Source organism: Saimiri boliviensis, chromosome 19, assembly GCF_048565385.1.
Source record: "Saimiri boliviensis isolate mSaiBol1 chromosome 19, mSaiBol1.pri, whole genome shotgun sequence".
NCBI classification, from domain to species: Eukaryota; Metazoa; Chordata; class Mammalia; order Primates; family Cebidae; genus Saimiri; species Saimiri boliviensis.
Window position 1 is genome coordinate 9,648,262 of NC_133467.1, and position 18,986 is coordinate 9,667,247.

The 18,986-nt window shown below is 37.5% G+C and overlaps 1 protein-coding gene across 10 annotated transcripts in view; it reads right to left on the reverse strand.

Annotated features, from left to right (window-relative positions):
• SWT1 (SWT1 RNA endoribonuclease homolog) overlaps positions 1 to 18,986 on the reverse strand; it is a 92,004-nt gene that overhangs the window by 59,214 nt on the left and 13,804 nt on the right. For 8 of the 10 annotated variants that reach the window (XR_012514999.1, XM_010336019.2, XM_074389741.1 and 5 more), the window contains 5 exons: positions 15,095 to 15,836; positions 9,704 to 9,763; positions 8,425 to 8,539; positions 6,471 to 6,572; positions 5,891 to 6,079 (listed from right to left, as the gene is read on the reverse strand). Coding sequence is in view for 9 of the 10 variants with exons in the window: in XM_010336019.2 (XP_010334321.1) it covers positions 5,891 to 6,079; positions 6,471 to 6,572; positions 8,425 to 8,539; positions 9,704 to 9,763; positions 15,095 to 15,836 (1,208 nt within the window). In the remaining variant the exon portion in view is untranslated. The remainder of the gene's footprint in view (positions 1 to 5,890; positions 6,080 to 6,470; positions 6,573 to 8,424; positions 8,540 to 9,703; positions 9,764 to 15,094; positions 15,837 to 18,986) is intronic. The other 2 variants (XM_074389742.1, XM_074389744.1) reach the window with 2 other exon arrangements.

The window sequence follows — 18,986 nt, forward strand, 5'->3', positions numbered from 1 at the left end:
CGCCTGTAACCCCAGCAATTTGGGAGACCGAGGCAGGTGGATCACTTGAGGTCAGGAGTCTGAGACCAGCCTGGCCAACATGGTGAAAGCCCCATCTCTACCAAAAATACAAAAATTAGCCAGGCTTTGTGGCAGGAACCTGTAATCCTAGCTACTTGGAGTCTAAGGCAGGAGAATCACTGAAACCCACGAGGCAGAGGTTGCAGTGAGCTGAGATCACACCACTGCACTCCAGGTGAGATTCCATCTCTCTCTCTCTCTCTCTCTCTCTCTCTCTATATATATATATATATATATATATATATATATATGTGTGTGTGTGTGTGTGTGTGTGTGTATGCTACTGTGATATATGTCTTCTCTTATATATATGAAAGATAAAGCTTTAAATAAAAAGATGAAGACAAGAAAGTAAAATAATTTTTTTAAAACTCTGAACCTAAAATTCACATAGCATAGAATTGTAGATTTAATGCGGTTAGTTCACTAATAAAAACTAGGATATGGCTATTAGTAAACTCAAAGGAAAGAAATGTGATCAGAATGCTAAATGTCGATTAGAAACCATAAACTATGAACTCTAGTATCAATTCAGTCACTTACAGATTATAAGTAACTTAATATTTTCTCAGCTTAAGAAGTCTGTGAACTAATAAGCAAGTGTTCTACCAGCAACTGAACTAGTTCCTGTGTCTGCTCTTCCTTAATCTCTAAAGCAATACAATTAGAGATATACAGGAGAAAGAAATATGAGCCCTAGGCGGGTAATGTAAAAAGTAATTCCTAACAAATATTAATCAGTTGCTAACAGGTTGTCCTCTGGCATTCTCTAAGCCTCAAAACCTGTAGCAAAAATTCAGTTTTTGTAAAAATAATGCAGGCCAGTTGGGGTTGTGCCTATAATCCCAACATTTTGGGATGCTGAGGCAGGAGGATCGCTTGAAGTAAGGATTCCAAGATCAGCCTGGGCAACATATAAAGACTCTGAGTCTACAAAACAACAACAGCAATAAAATAGCCAGGTTCAGTGGCACACTTCTGCAGTCCTGTAGTCCCAGCTGCTCAGGAGGCTCAGGAAGCAGGATCACTTGAGCTCAGGAGTTCAAGTCTATAGTGAACTATGATCATGCCACTGCACTTCTGGGTTCAGGGTACAACCTCATCTCCAAAAAAAATTAAGAATAAAACAGGCCAGGTTCGGTGGCTCATGCCTGTAATCCCAGCATTTTGGGAGGCTGAGGCAGGCAGATCACGAGGCCAGGAGTTCAAGACCAGCCTAGCCAATATGGTAAAACCCCATCTAAACTAAAAATAAAAAATTAGCCAGGCATGGTGGCACATGCCTGTAGTCCTACCTACTCTGGAGGCTGAGGCAGAAGAATTCCTTGAACCCAAGAGGCAAAGGTTGCAGTGAGCTGAGATCACGCCACTGCACTCCAGCCTGGGCAACAGAGCAAGACTCCATCTCAAAAAAAAAAAAAAAAATTAAGACTAAAATAATAATAATAATGCAATGTGTAGAATTAGGACAAAAGATAATATTTCCCATACTACCTACCTGAGAACTCCCTAGGGTACTTAATAATAAAGAATGCAGGACCACACCCCAAATATATTTCTGGGTAAGAATCTCTGAAGCCTGGACCCAGAAACAAATTTAAGCTCTTGGCCAGTCTCTGACACACTAAAATTTAAGACATACTAGCCAATCAATCTCAATCTTCTTCCCAGTTTATCAACATTTTTCTCTCTACTTCTGGCCTATGTTACTTAGTCCTCTAATTCTTCAAATTAGAAAACTCATTCATTCATGCAATGATTATTTATATAGGGCTGAATTTGTGCCAGATTCCCATGCTAAGCAGCTGGATATGCAAAGACAAACTCTTTAGGAGTTCACAATGGTGAAATCCAGACGCAGTTCAACTGTGTCAGGACATGAGCATGTGGAAGATGGAATTAAGTTTCTTGATCAAACGACCAGTAAACCAGACATACATATATCACAGCAGCCAATTTTACTGAAATTCAGAGAGTCAATGCCATGAATAGTGCAAAATGTGTAATTCAAAATCATTAGTTAACTTAAAACAATTCAGCAGATAAAAGGAGGATTAAAGGTAACAGTGTACTGCTCTAAAGGTATCAGAGTTCAGGATTATCAGTAGTATCACTTTTTCAAAGATACATGGAGCCGAAAAGTATACTTAAACTGTAAGACTATTCATGAAATATGTAATTATTCAAAAAATACTCTTAGCATCTGTACAGGTACTGTTCAAAAGTGAACAAAATAAAGACTCTGGAAAAAGACCAGTCTGGGTTTGAATCCTTGTTTTCCCACTTACTAGGTATGTATCCTTGGGCAGTTTTTAATTGTGAGGAGTAAATGAGAATGTACATAAAGTACTTGGCCCAGTGTATGGCAATAGTGAATGCTTGAAAGTACCATGTGATTATTACTTATGATTCAGCCTGGCCAGGCATGGTGGCTCACTCTGAAATCCTAGCACTTTGGGAGGCCGAGGCGGCCAGATCACTTTAGGTCAGGAGCCCAAGACCAGACTGACTAACATGGTGAAACCCCATCTCTACTAAAATATATATTAAAAAAAAGAAATTAGCCAGGCATGATGGCACATGCCTGTAATCCCAGCTACTTGGGAGGCTGAGGCAGGAGAATCACTTGAACCTGGGAGGCAGGGGTTGCAATGAGCCAAGATCATGCCACTGCACTCCAGCCTGGGCAACAAGAGTGAAACTCCATCTCGAAGAAGTTAAAAAAAAAAAAAAAAAAAAAAATATATATATATATATATATATATATATATATATATATAAATAAAAGATTTAGCTTAAAAGGTACAATATCAATGATCTCTACTCATACAGAATAAATAAAAATAAATTCTATATAAATTATAGTTACTAAGATTTTTAATATTTAATAACTTTAATCTCCTCAACAGCAGGGTTTATCTTTCTCATTCACTGTTACAGGCCCAACCCTTGGAACACTGGCTGTTACAAATACTTGGCAAACAAATGAATCAATAAAAATATAGTAAAATAACTATAAAAATACAGAACAAATGTCTGATTGAGGGAGTAGCAGATAACCATCTTTTGTCTTCAATTATTTTTACCTTATTATTAAAAACATATACAATTTTTATTGACCAGGTGCGGCAGTTCACATCTGTGGGCCAAGGGAGGCCAAGATGGGTGGATCACCTGAGGTCAGGAGTTCAAGACCAGCCTGGTTCGAGACCCCATCTCTACCAAAAATACAAAAATCAGCCAAGAGTGGTGGCACACACCTGTAACCCCAGCTACTCAGGAGGCTGAGGCACAAAAAGCACTTGAACCCAAAAGGCAGAGGTTGCAGTGAGCTGAGATTGCACCACTGCACTCCAGCCTGGGTGACAGAGCGAGACTCTATCTCAAAAAAAAAATTCTTTAAAAGTCTAGAGAACACAGAAAATATAAAGAAAATTAAAATAACTGAGAAATCCAACAGGTAAATATCACCTCTATTCATCACTAATAAGCATATGCACATAATTAAATAAATTTAGAATTATACTTCATATATTTTTTAATCTTATGTGTGTTTTTATTTAAAATTATATGTGAATAATGTTTTTCCAAATATAGCATCCTCTTGTGTGGCTAGAGCAATATATGTAACTGCTCCAACTGTTACACAGGTTGATTCTAATTTTTTTGTTATATAAATAATGCTATAATGAACATTATTTATATAAATCATTACCTGCATCTCTCACTTTTTTAAGGATACATTGCTAGAAAGGTAATTCCTATCCTAATTATTCAAGCACATTGTTGAATACTGCTCTTCTACAAAGTTACCAGTTCAAAATCAAAGCAGTGTAGCACTGTGAATCTTCCTAGTAGGCTGGGAGAGAGTAGCTTTCTAAACTCAGAAGCAATAAAAAGAAATCAGACATTTAAAAAGTGATAGATGAGTCTTATCAATCTGTATAAGTTTCCATATAATGAGGACAGAAAAGAATCATTGTCTATTCTGAATCATAAGCTATTAAGTAGTTTAATACATTAACTCAATCAAGCTTCACAACCATTTTATGACATGGAAGTTATTTCCTCTCATTTCATTTATTCAATTTCTTCACTTTAACTTTCCCCAGGTTATGCTATAAACCCAAGTTGATCATATTTCAAATCCTATGTTCCTCTCACTATAATAAATACTATAGCAAATAAATATAATTTTGAAAATAGTTAAGGACAAGGCTAAAATTTCGGTCAACTAAAGCTACTCGACACAGACCATCTGCACTCAAAATTCATAAGCATAATATCTGGAACATGCTAAGAGCTAATAAATATTTGTTTAGATAATGAAGGAATGAATGGTAGAGACCCTTTTTTCTTCAAAATTTTAAGACTAAACAAAAATTTAAGACTAAAATAATTCAGCTGAAGATGAATCTAATCATGGCTTTTAAAGCCTTATCATAGTTAACACCAAAAAAAGATTCTTCTTTTTTTTTTTTTGAGACAGAGTTTTGCTTGTTGCCCAGGCTGGAGTGCAATGGCATAATCTTGGCTCACCACAACCTCCACCTCCTGGGTTCAAGCGATTCTCCTGTCTCAGCCTCCTGAGTAGCTGAGATTTCAGGCATCTGCCACCATGCCTGGCTAATTTTGTATTTTTTTTTTTTTTTGAGACGGAGTTTTTGCTCTTGCTATCCAGGCTGGAGTGCAATGGCACAATCTCGGCTCACCGCAACCTCCGCCTCCTGGGTTCAGGCAATTCTCCTGCCTCAGCCTCCTGAGTAGCTAGGATTACAGGCACGCGCCACCATGCCCAGTTAGTTTTTGTATTTTTAGTAGAGATGGGGTTTCACCATGTTGACCAGGATAGTCTCGATCTCTTGACCTCGTGATAGACCCGCCTCGGCCTCCCAAAGTGCTGGGATTACAGGCTTGAGCCACCGCGGCCGGCTAATTTTGTATTTTTTACTAGAGAAAGGGTTTCTCCACGTTGGTCAGGCAGGTCTTGAAATCCCAACCTCAGGTGATCCGCCCGCCTAGGCCTCCCAAAGTGCTGAGATTATAGGCATGAGACACTGCGCCTGGCCTGGATTCGTCTTAAGATGAATTCTTTCAAATCTTATGGCGAATATAGGTGCAGTAGATAGTACAAGTCCATGGTATTTAAAGTAATGTAAATTTACATATTTAAATAATTCTGAGCTGGGAAGAAACAAATTTTTAGAGAATGAAATAAATCTTCTAAACAGATGTATAAACTTCACAGAAATAACAGTATTCCTTTACATATAGATATTTTTCCAGAAAATTACATAAAACGTGAAGAACATACTTAGCTTCTAAGACTAAAGCCATTTTTTAAATGACTTAAAAGAAACTAATATGGAAAAAAATTAAATGAGGGGAAAATCTATAGACATTTGTTGTAAAAACACAACCTTATTATCAATTCTGACAAACCACAGGAAAACAGTATCTGTTTCCACAGTACATTAACTGCATGCGGTGATATTAACAGACCAGAAACCCAGATCACTTACAGACTTTATCACTCAGCAATGGTATTTTTTAAAAAGGAGCCCCAGGTTCTATGATATAGACAAGTATGCATGCACAACTATATAGTCACTATCTGTGGAATATAGCCATAACCTAAGAAAGTCTATGAGAAGCAGAAAAACAAAAATTAAAGACTCCTAAACTAAGCCACGAATCATCACAATGCCCCTTCAATTTCCCATTCCAATGGGTTTAAATGTTTTAAAAGTTTTGCACCACTTCCCTCCAATAATGAGTCTGCACCCAAACAAGTATTAACCAGGAGGCACCCTGAGAGAACAATACTTACAATGTTTCTGGGATGCAAGTTGTATTGATTGACCCCATAGCTTTCTATCTTGATTTTTGAGACTGTCATGGATGAAATGAACTGCAGGTATAGCTTTGTGCTGAGCATGTTTTAGTAGTTTTCCTTCCTTCATACGATCTAGCTCTTGCATAACAACCCAGGGAATTATTAACACAAGTTTGTCAAAACCTAAAAAATACAGATTTCTTAGAATTTAACAAAAATTTATTGGGCTACTAAATGGAATTGCTGTAGGAGAGGTGAAAGTTTGAAAGCACACAGTCCCTACCTTTAAGAAATTCACAATAAATTGAGAGACAATATATCAAAAAATTGAAATTAAAAAGAGCATCCTATCAAAAGAATGTTAAAAAATAAGTACTCATGGAGATCAAAAAAAAGATTATAGATTGCTAATTTAACCTGTAAAGGCTTTTTTTAAACTTAGAACACCGAATGTGCTTAATATATAGCATATCCAAATGGAGACATGTTCATGAGAAAAAGAGTTACACCACTGTTAATATAAAATATCAACTCAACGAAGAAAATCAGAATCTTTAAAATATTCCGTAAATACCTGGTATTTCTGTTGTCTTCAAAATTCTTACAAATTTGAGATGATTCATCAGAATATTTGTATCAATAACAATTAGGAGCTTTCTGTCTGAAGTATCATTTGCTAGAGAAAAAGAGCACAAGTTTCATGACACTTGATAATAAACTTACATAATGACTAAAATTTTGATATCATAGAAGCACTGACAATTCAATTAAATTTAAAACACCTCTTTGTCTTGTTAACTGTATCAGAGATTTACACCGTTGGCTAGACTCTCAAGCTGGTTATCTATCTGGCCCATATCTTTGTTGCCAAGTAAATTTCTCCCCAATCAATTAAGGGTCCCCTGAACAGGAATGGCAACCCCTGTTTGGACTGGGAGTGGGGTGAAGAATCATCTAAGTCCAAGTAGGCAGAGAAGGTAAGGCCTGGCAAAGCAGAAATACACAGGAAACCTAGGGTCAAGACTGTGAAGAACCAGCCAAGGAGAATGTTTTTGATAGTATTCTTAAGAGAAGTCCTTTAGACAATAAAAACAAAACTGTTTTTACTTCAGTTTTTAAGAGAAAGAATAGTAATCAATGTTTAATTACCCACCAGTAGAATATTATAAATTCCTTATAGGTGGATTTGAAACGAAAAACTGACTTGCCTGGGAAGTAACTATGTTTCTAACATCTGTCGTGGATCACTGGTAGTTGTGCACTTAGTAATTATAAGCTAATTTTAACATATTCTGAGTGAACATAATTAAAAGATAAACACAAGTAAAAGAAAATACATAATAATACTAGCATTGTTATTGCATAGGATCATATTGCACAACTTATCTGATCAACAATCAGGTAAGTTAATGCAAAGGAAAACACCTGAAAGATTTAAACTGCAATGTGAATGTAAGGTAGCATTACTATTTTTTTTTTTTAGATGGAGTTTCATTCTTATTGCCAGGCTGGAGTGCAGTGGCTCAATCTTGGCTCACTGCAACCTACACCTCAGCCTCCCAAGTAGGTGGGATGACAGGCATGCGACCTGTTAATTTTTCATATTTTTAGTAGAGATGGAGTTTCACCATGTTGGCCAGGCTGGTCTCGAACGCCGGACCTCAGGTGATTCACCCACCTTGGCCTCCCAAAATGCTGGGATTACAGGCGTGAGCCACCATGCCCAGTCAGCATTATCATTTTTAAAAACAGAATTTGAAATAGTACACTGAGATTTTGGGTAATCTCTATCACTACCTTCTCCCAGTGGCAAAAAAGTGATCAAAATTTTACAATATGAACAAGAAATTCATAAATATAATACTTTCAAGCAATCTGCATTCTTTCTTCTTCTTCTTTTTTTTTTTTTTTTTTTAAACAAAGGGTCTTGTTCTATTACCCAGGCTGGAATGTAGTAGCACAACCTTGGCTCACTGCAGCAACCTCCCAGACTCAAGCAACCCTCCCACCTCAGCCTCTTGAGTAGCTGGGATTACAGGCACATGCCACCACACCTAGCTAACTTTATTTTTTGTAGATACAAGGTCTCACTATGTTGCCCAGGCTGGTCTTGAACTCCGGGGTTCAAGCCATCCTCTCACCTCAGCCTCCCAAACTGCTGGGATTACAGGCATGAACCACTGCACCACCTATTCTCCATTATTTCTGGTCAGTGCTTTACTAAGCTGAAATTGTTAAAGTTAAAACACCAAGAACAAAAGACAACTCATAATTCTAATTAATGCCTCTTGACAGAAAAAGAAAGAAAATATGTCCAACTAATAATGTGAAATATGTAAAACAAATAAGACAAATATTGGATCTAATTCCTGCAGCTAAAAAAAATACTATTACTTTATCATTCATTTCAAGTAAGCACGTTTTAACATTTTTCATTCAAATATTATAAAAACTGAATATTGGCACATGAATTCTTAGGAAAGCACAGGAGAGCATAAACATAGGAAAGTAAAATACATAGGGTATACCAGAGGAAGAATGTACATCATCTTCCACCAAGTCAATTTCCATACTCATTAACTCTCCAGGTAAATCCACACTTTTTCCCACACGTGCAGCATGAAGCTCTTCTACTATCTGCATCTAAATTGTAAAAGACCCCAATGAAATATTTTGAGTCACTATGCAGATTAACAAGAGAAGAAAGCAATTAATTATTAATTAATTCACTTGAGATGGTTTATGGAAAGAAAAAATTTTATAAAACTTAAGGTAGTATAGTAAAAGAATAAAGATTTATAAACACACACATGGTTTTCAAAATAGTTTTCTTCTTACCTCTGTAACTTTATGCAAGCAAATTATTTAACAACTTTGGGTCTCATTTTGTTAATCCACAAAATAGGAATATTTAATATCTATTTCCTTTAGGATTTTTGTGAGGAATAGAGAAAATAAGCTAGGTGAAGCTCCTTGCACAGAGCCAAATACCTAGACATTAAAATAAGTTCATTCTCACTTCATTTTAGGAGTCAAATTTTTTTTTATCTTCACAATGAGCATTCTTCTTGAGATTTCTAAGATTGTTTATGAACCATCATAAACTGAAATCTAGATCTCAAAAGCACACAGAAATACTTCTCTGATGTATTCTGACACAAATGAAAATGCAGTCTAGCTTTAAGTCAAAGGTGAGAAATCCTTCTTCTATCAAGGGGCACCTCAAAACACAAAAATACAATTGTCACAAATAAAAAGCAATTAATATAGTCTGAAAGTTCTCTTTAAATAGAAAATTACACAGTGTTCCATGAATCTAATCTTAACTTGGGACAAGTGAACATACAATTCTATGAATGTCAGTCAGGGGACTCTAGCTGGGAAATGAAGCAACAGGTAAAAAGATAAAACACTCATGTACTCTTCTTTTCATTCAATAATGTTTTCATCTTATTGATGATTTTTAAAATGAAGTAAGAACATGTTAATGTCCTACTACATTCTGGCAACCCTAGGCATAAACAGGGAAAGTGTCATAACATTAAATTAAAATTCAGATTATTTGTGGGCCACTGGTTTCATGCTCTTTGTTCACAACAGATAACCTTCCTAGAAACAGAAGTAAAAAGTCCTAAAGTATTTTCTGAATAGTTTTGGATGACTTCATAAAACCTTACATACTGATTTAGAGACATCATTGTTATTTTCATTTTATCAAGGTTTCTACAGTCTTATTTTTTATTAAAAGTAGAAACTGTTTGACTTAATTTCATTAAAAGTATCAAAGTAAATAAGAATATCAATAACCTCTTGATCTGTATCCTGGATACTTTCAGTTGACACTGAAGAACATGGTGCTTCAAAACTCTGAAATGAAAGTAATTTCATTAGCTAAGAATAAAGTGTAACCTAGAATAGGGTTTTTCAACCTGGTTACTATTAACCTTTGGGGTCAGATAATTCACTTTAGGGTTGTCCTGTGCATTGTAGGATGTTTAGAAGCGTCACTGACCTATCCTCCAGATGTCAGTAGCACTACCCCCCATCCCTACTCCCAATCTTTTCTTTTTTAAAAAAGATAGGGTATCACTCTGCCATGCGAGCTGAAGTGCAATGGCATGATCATTGTTCACTACAGCCTCAACCTCCCAAACTCAAGCGATCCTCCTGCCTCAGCCACCCAAGTAGCTGGAACCACAGGCGTGCCAACATATGTGGCTAATTATTGCATATTATGTAAAGATGGGGTTTGGACACGTTGGCCAGGCTGGTCTCAAAACTCCTAAGCTCAAGTGATTCACCCATCTCAACCTCCCAAAGTGTTAGGATTATAGGCATGAGCCAGCACCAGCCCCACACCAATCTTGACTATCAAAAATGTCTCCTGGCATTGCCAAATGTCTCCTGAGGGGCAAAATTACCTCCAGATGAGAAACTAACCCTAGAATAGAGAAGCCTCATTCTATCAAGTCACGAAACATGGTAGAATTCTTCGTATACAGATTCATAAAAATGCTATATTCTAAGAATAAAACTACATGTCACCCTAAAAAAAGAGAAATGAATGCAAAGGTAAACAAGTTGGCCTTCAGTGGTGAAAAATTTTCATCCATGAGTAACTAAGCCAATTCTACAAGTGACACAATAAAACAGCAGAAGGAATTGAGGCTAAGAAGGAAAAGCTGAAAAATGCATGATTATATTACATGTAGTTAGAGTACCAGGGGTCTGTGCTTCATTTTCTGTCTTCAAATAAAGTTTGAAAATCTCTCTCTAAATTCCAATTTTCCACTGGCACCTCTGCTGAGTGGATGAGACCTACCTGACCCTACATACCAGGTGACAGGAAGCTCAGCAAAAGAACGACTGAACTAAATAATCTTCTAAGAATTCTCCAAACTAACATGTATTTTACAGAAAGCTAGTTCTGGTATAAACTACAAAAACTCTTTTTTCTTTTTTTGAAACAGAGTGTCGCTATGTTGCCCAGGCTGGAGTGTAGCGGCATGATCTGAGATCACTACAACCTCTACCTCCTGGGTTCAAGCCATTCTTCTGCCTCAGCCTCCCGAGTAGCTGGGACTACAGGCATGTGCCATCACACCTGGCTAACTTTTGTATTTTTAGTAGAGACAGGGTTTCCCCATGTTGGTCAAGCTGGTCTCAAACTCCTGACCCCAAGTGATCTGCCCACCTCAGCCTCTCAAAGTGCTGGGATTAAGGTGTGAGCCACTGCACCTGCCTAAACACTCTTTCGACAAGTACATCATATGTAGAAATACTTTACTGAGAATTCAGCTTCCACCCTAACTTTTCAGCTAAAAGCTTTACTGGGAATTCGGCTTCCACCCAACATCAAACTTCACATGATATAATAACATATACTTCACACACATAGGCTCATTACCGCTTCACTATTCCATGACCCTGAGATTCAGAGTCCCTTCTCCATATAACTTTAAATCTTACTGATCGCCAGGCGCTGTGGCTAACGCCTGTAATCCCAGCTCTTAGGGAGGCAGAGGCGGGAGGATAGCTTGAGCCCAGGAGTTCGAGACCTGCCTGGGCAATATAGCGAGACCCCGTTCTCCACAAAAATGAAAAAAAAAAAAAAGACAAAAAAAAAACTTACTGATTTTTAAAGTTCTCTTTAAGAAGTGCCAAACAAGCCAGAGGTTATTATCAGAACTTCTTGTGGCTTTTGACATTCTACATCTCTTTATTCTCTTCCTTTGGTTACTGTAATATTACTTTGCTCCCTGTCCGTGGGCCACCTCCAATGACTTTGATGAAGTTTCTAACACCCAACAATCCAGCAAAGTTAATGCACTTAACTGTTTGCCTCTCCTATCATACTTCATTAAACACATAAGTTGGGATAAAGCTTTTCCTGAGGATGACAAAAGGGAGTATCATAACACAGATAATAACGGTTTTATCTACCGAAATGATTCCAAATGGAAAACACAACTATATTTCCCTGATTGTCGTTCAGTGGCTCTCTTCCATTTACAAGATACAAGACAAAAACCAGTCTTTCCCATGAGATACAAAATCGTCCACTGTCTAGAGACCCCGGGTTTCTCTCCAACACCATTTCCTATAGATTCTCTACCCATCTCGACTCTAGTGATACTGACAACCTGTGTGCTCATGTACCTTTCTGCCCATGCAATTTCACAACTCTGTGCCGTTACACACACTGGCCCCCTACCATAGCTGGACAATACTTCTATTCTTCACTCCACATGTCCTTCGAGATCAGGCTTTAGTATCGCCACTTTAGTAAGCCCTTCTTTAACTCACCCAGAGATTTATACTAATATCACACCCAATTATTAGGACTCCGATATTTACTTCAATATAGTATAATCATATATTTTTACTTACTAATATGACTCCTTGGAAACTTCTTGAGGCTAACAATCATCTTACTCATCTCTAAATCCCTAGCACCTAGGAAATTGTCTGATACATAATAGGTACCTTTAACAGATGTTTGATAAAGGAATAAATTCCTACCTTATAGCCTTTTAAGAATTAAATGGGATGCTGTTTTTAAAAGTGGTCTATAGGCCAGGCGTGTTGGCTCACGCCAGTAATCCCAGCACTTTGGGAGGCCGAGGCAGGCAGATCACAAGGTCAGGAATTTGAGACCAGCCTGATCAACATGATGAAACCTCATCTCTACTAAAAATACAAAAATACTAGTCAAGCATGGTAGTACATGCCTCTCATCCCAGCTACTCAGGAGGCTGAGGCAGGAGAATCACCTGAACCTGGCAGGCAAAGTTTGTAGTGAGCCAAGATTGCCCCACTGCATTCCAGCCTGGGTGACAGAGCAAGACTCCGTCTCAAAAAATAAAATAAAAAGTGCTCTATAAACCATAAATATCTAGGACACTAATTTTCAGTGAGGGAGAGGTTTTCAATTTGAGAGGGGTCTGTATCAAAGAACTATAAAACCTAAGAAACAAAAGAAGTTATTTTTTCTTTAGAAAGCATAACAGGATTACTGAATCCAGAAAATACAATTATTTTCCTTATAGAGTACACTCATTATTTTAGGATAATAAAGACCTAGGAATTAGTGGGTAAAACATAAAAACAAACACGGTATTAAGATGATTATCTGCTGTCAATAATATGCTGAAGATAATATATACAACATAAGGACAATATTTACTTGTAGAGTCTGAATTCCAGTAAGTGGAAAGTGATCAGGCAAAAAGTGCTTCTTTTGCAACTTAATATTCTTGCGATGTATCACTTTTGGTTTGTGTAGTAATTCTACACAAAGACCAAAAGAAACTGTAAGATGCACTGCAAAGATTTCTCATACCATTCCTTAGACGTACAGCACAATAGGAAAACCAGGCAATGACACAATGATGATCACGGAACATACTGGCAACTTCAAGTTCCTTTCTTTCATTCTACTCTAGAGAAACGGTTATAACACAAGAAGAAAAACTGGAGGTTCTTTCCTTCAAGAAAGCAGTGAAAACAAAGTCAATTCAAACTCAATTCTTGCCCTCTTTGGGCCCCTTCAAGTTCACTTAAGCTAAAAATACTCACTCCCATGCTCTTCTGGCCTTCTTAGTTATAATTCCTCCATTTTTCCTAAGAAATATTTTATCATTGCAATTCACAGTCTTAATACCTAAAAGCAGGTAGGCTTAACCATCCCTGTTTATCAGTGGTCTCTAAGTTTCAGAATTTATGAAGTTCTAAAGTTCTGAGGTTCCACAGTTCTAAAAAGTTCTCAAGAAGGTAAGTAACTTTATCTGCCATAGAAACAAAGTTATAGAGATTAGGTTCTCAAAGTAGTCCACAAATGCCAATTACATTACATAATATTAAAGTGAAATAGACATGCCAAGCTTTCAAGCCCAGATCCCTGCTCATGTAGCTCCCTCTGCCTAAAATATCCCTGCTTCTCCCATTCCACCTCATTTCACCTCCAGCTAACTTCTACTCATTCTTTAGGTTTGTTTACATGTTACTCCCTCCGGCCTCCAGTAAACCGTTTTTTTGTTTGTTTGTTTGTTGTTTTGAGACAAGGGTTCCTTCTATCACCTAGGTTGGAGTGCAGTGGCATGATCAGCTCACCATAACCTTGAATTCGTGGGCTCAAGTGATCCTCCCATCTCAGCCACCTGAATAGCTGGGACCAGAGACTCACACCATCACACCCAGCTAATTTTTTATTTTTTTGTAGAGATCCATCTCAGTATGTTACCCAGGATGGTCTTGAATTCCTGGCCTCAGGCAATATGCTTGCCTGGGCCTCCCAAAATACTGGGATTAATCAGCATGAGCCACCGTAACCCAGGCCCCTCCAGTATACCTTTCTAAAATAATTCTTCCATGATGTACAAAAGCTGTATTAATCCCTGCTGTATATTCTCTTATTAAGTGATAAGTACTTTACTTTCATATTTAAGGAAATTGCTTGTGTCTCTCCTCACTTGAGTAAGTCCCTGAAAACAGACTGTGTTATCTCTTACAAGATATTCTAATGCAGTGCCTGGCACACAGTGACACTGAAAAAAAAAAAAAATCTGTTTAAAGACTATTCAGAATATTGTCCCCTGAGCGTTCTCCAGCATACAGTACTTTTTCCAAAGGACTATCTGTAATTGCTTCTCACCACATTTTTGCACATTCCCTTCTATTATGAATCTTTCATATCTCCCAAAATATCTTCCTAAAAAAATTGGAATTAAAGAGAGTAAAATAAAGAAACCAACATGTATCTTTATGAATAAATCTGAATCAGCTATCTATGACTATCATCAGTAATACAAACAATTAAAAAGGCCAGGTGCAGTGGCTCACACCTGTAATCCCTGCACTTTGGGAGGCTGAGGTGGGTGGACTACTTGAGCCCAGAAGTCCAAGACCAGCTTAAGCAATATGCTGAAACCTCATCTCTACAAAAAATACCAAATTTAGCCCAGTGTGGTGATGTGTGCCTACAGCCCCAGCTACTGGGTAGGCTGAGGCAGAAGGATTGCTTGAAACTAGGAGGTCAAGGTTGCAGTGAGCCAGGATCGTGCCACTATACTCCAGCTTGAGCAACAGAGTAAGACCCTATCTCAAAAATAAAAAATGAAAAAAAATTATAGAAAAAGCTTAACTATATTAATAAACTCTAAGTTAGAACCTTATATTCCTCATGTTTTACCACCTTACCTGGGTTAGGTTTTCACTAGAACATGAATCATTACTTTCTTGATGGTCATAATGATGTTTTCGTTTCCATTCATGGACAGTCTCCTTATATGTGGAATCTGAAAGTAATTGTTCAGTTTTCTGCCTATTCACATTTAATGAAACCTGGGAGCTTTCCAGGTATTGTTTTTCTTCCTGCTTAGTCTTTGACTTGTTAGAATCTAAACTGAAGACATTTTCTTCTACAAGTTTCTGGAGGGTGTCACGGGATTTTATAGGGATTTTGAAGCTGATCTTCTGTCTTCTAGATTCCAAGGGTTCCTTAATCATCTTGTTGGAATTATAATCCTGAGAAAATTGGTTTCTCTTCCATTTCTCCAAGACACATTTTTCAGAATTGTCTCTAAATTTATTGTTTCTTTCTTTCTTGAGTTCTTTCATCTTCTCTCTCTGAATAAGTAAATGAGACCACTTATTTTCACTTGCTTGGCCTTCGGCTTTAGGTTTCACATCACTGGCAATCTTAGGACTACTAAGGCTTTTAATTTCATGGTCAAGCTTGCTCCTAGCATTTGTCAATTTGATATCTTTAGGTTTAATATCTACACATTTACATATGTCTTTTTTAGTTCCATTTGAAGAAGGACCCTGTGAAATAATTTGATTATCATTTGAATATGATGCTTCTTGGAGTTTAATAGGTCCTTGGGATGAAGAACTGATTTTTGGTCTCTTTCTGAGAGTGTCAATTTCTATATTCAATCTGTAAAACAGCACAGAAACCCAGGTTACATTATAATTATACGTAATGTTGCACTTTATCATTTTAGTTAGAAATAACAGAAATAGGCTGATACTAGGCTTCATAAAAAGTAAGAAATAGCTACATTAAGAATGAAGTGGAAAGAATTACTCACTAAGTGGTGTTAGTTTGCTATTTGGAAAAAAAAAGTTACAACTTTAAATAGTACCAAACAATATATTCCAAATAAACACTTAAGTGTAAAATAATTATTATTATCATAATAATTTTGTACTTTATATTAAACCTTTAAAAACTAGCAAAGAAAAAGAAAACATAGCCAGGCATGGTAGCTCATGCCTATAATCTCAGCACTTTGGGAGGCCAAGGCGGGCAGATCATGAGGTCAAGAGATCGAGACCATCCTGGCCAACATGGTGAAACTAAAAATACAAAAAATTAGCTGGGCATGGTGGCTCACGCCTGTAGTCCCAGCTACTTGGGAGGTTGAGGCAGGAGAATCGCTTGAACCTGGGAGGCAGAGGTTGCCGTGAGCAAAGTTCGTGCCACTGCACTCCAGCCTGGCAACAGAGAGAGATTCCGTCTCAAGAAAAAAAAAAAAAGAAAAAAAAAAAACTATGTCTGATTTCTTTTTTTTTTTTGAGATGGAGTCTCACTCTCTTGACTAGGCTAGAGTGCAGTGGTACAAACATGGCTTACTGCAGCTTCAACCTTCCAGGCTCAAGCAATCCTCCTACCTCCCAGACTACCACATAACTAGGACTATAAGTGCATGCCACTATGCCTAGCTAATTTTTGTAATTTTTTTGTAGAGACAAGGTTTTGCCATGTTGCCCAGGCTGGTCTCAAACTCCTGAGCTCAAGAGATCCACTTGCCTCAGCCTCCCAAGGTGCTAGGATTACAGGTGTGAGCCACTGTACCAGGCCTATCTGATTTCTCTTTTGCTTTTTTTGAGACAGCGTCTCATTTTGTCACCCAGGCTGTAATGCAGTGGCACAATCTTTGCTTACTCCAGACTCAACATACCAGGCTCAACAGATCCTCCTGCCTCAGCATCCCCAGTAGCTAAAACTATAGGTGCACTCTACCACATCCAGCTAATTTTTTTTTTTTTTTTTTTTTTTGAGATGGAGTCTCCGTCTGTTGCCAGGCTGGAGTGCAATGACTTGATCTCAGCTCGCTGCAACCTCTGCCTCCTGGGTAAAAGCAATTTGCCTGCCTCTGCCTCCCAAGTAGCTGGCACTACAGGTACGTGCAACCACGCCCAGCCAATTTTTGTATTTTTAGTAGAAACAGAGTTTCACCATGTTGGCCAAAATGGTCTCAATCTCTTGACCTTGTGATCTGCCCGCCTCAGTCTTCCAAAGTTCTGGGATTACAGGCATGAGCCACTGCACCAGACCAATTTTTTTTTTTTTTTTTTGTAGAGATAGGGTTTTACCATGTTGCCTAGGCTGGTCGAACTCCTGGGCTCAAGGGATCTGCCCACGTTACCCTCCCCAGTGTGCTGAGGCTACAGGCATGAACCACTATACCTAGCCTCATTTTTTAATAGAGAACTTCCTAAACTTAAAAACAGTGGGAGAAAAAACAAAGTAAAACACTGATAATATGTGACTATTTACTTTAAAACTTTAGCATATTAAAAATTAATAAAAATTAAAAGAACTGGGAAATATTGCTAGATATACTAATTTCAAGCTAAATAAAATGTTAATAAGCTTACTAGCCTTAGTAGATAAAAAGCTCGTCAAAAAGGACTAAGATTCTATAATAGGGCATAAACAGAAATTTAATAAAAGAAAATAGCTAAAAAACATTTGAAAAAAGTTTGACTTCTCTAGTAACCATAGACAACACCAGGTGTCCCCAAACTTTTTACACAGGGGGCCAGTTCACTGTCCCTCAGACAGTTGGAGGGCCGCCACATACTGTGCTCCTCTCACTGACCACCAGTGAAAGAGGTGCCCCTTCCTGAAGTGCGGCGGGGGAGCTGGATAAATGGCCTCAGGGGGCCGCATGCGGCCAGGGGCCGTAGTTTGGGGATGCCTGGACAACACTAAGGATAATAATAGCATACCATTTTCTTCTATTGAATTAGCAAAGACTTTACAATAACATTAAATACCGGCGAGGGGTGGTAAAATGGACTCTCGCATGTCACTAGTGGAAATGTTAAACCACCTAACAGTTCTACAAAGAAATCTTAATATAAATTAGAAACTCCAAAAATAGTCATTTTTATGTCTGAAATTCCTATTTTAGAATTGGTATAGCCAAGGTGAAAAAATAAGATATTAAAAAAAATATTAAAAGATATTCAGTTCAGGATTACTTATAATAGAAAAACAATCAGGTACAAAGTAACTGCTAAAATTTTGGAAATGACTTTAAAAAGTGATATATTCATATGATGAAAGAGCACAGTTTTTTAAAAGGATGTTTATGAAAAGTCTTCAGTGACATAAAACACATTGAAAAGCAAAAAATAAGCATGATACAAATCTGTACACATAATATGATTTCAACACTTCAAACAAGCATGGTAAAAAGGCCAGAGAGAAATGTGCTAAAATGTTACAAACACCAATTGCAAGAGGTGATAATTATATTTTCCTGCTTAATAAAAGTAGATACTACTTTGTAGTCAGAAAAAAAGGGGAAAAATGTCAATCAAACACAATCTAATAATTTCTATCAGTAAATCTGTGCCTTTTCAGTGCCATCACTTGGTAGGCACCTGAGAGAGCCAGTAGAGGACAGAGCAGATAGGGTGTTTACTCTGAATTAGGTTATATCCCAGCAAAAGAGAAACACTAAACAAGTGATTTCTCAAATAATTAATTATGTAAGAACAAACTGTAAATAAAGTTTTTATAGGAGTCTCACCTGAGTTTTCATCATATATGCATGCATGAATGTATGTATGTCTTTTTTTCTTTGACAGAGTCTCAATCTATCACCCAGGCTAAAGTACAGTGGCAAGATCACATCAAACTGCAGCCTGGAACTCGTGGGTTCAGACGATCCTCCAGGGTCAGCCTCCGAGTAGGTAGGAATACAGGCATGTGCCACCACGACACTCGGCTAATTTTTAAAAAACTTTTTGTAGGCTGGGTGTGGTAGCTAACATAATTCCAGTGTCTTGG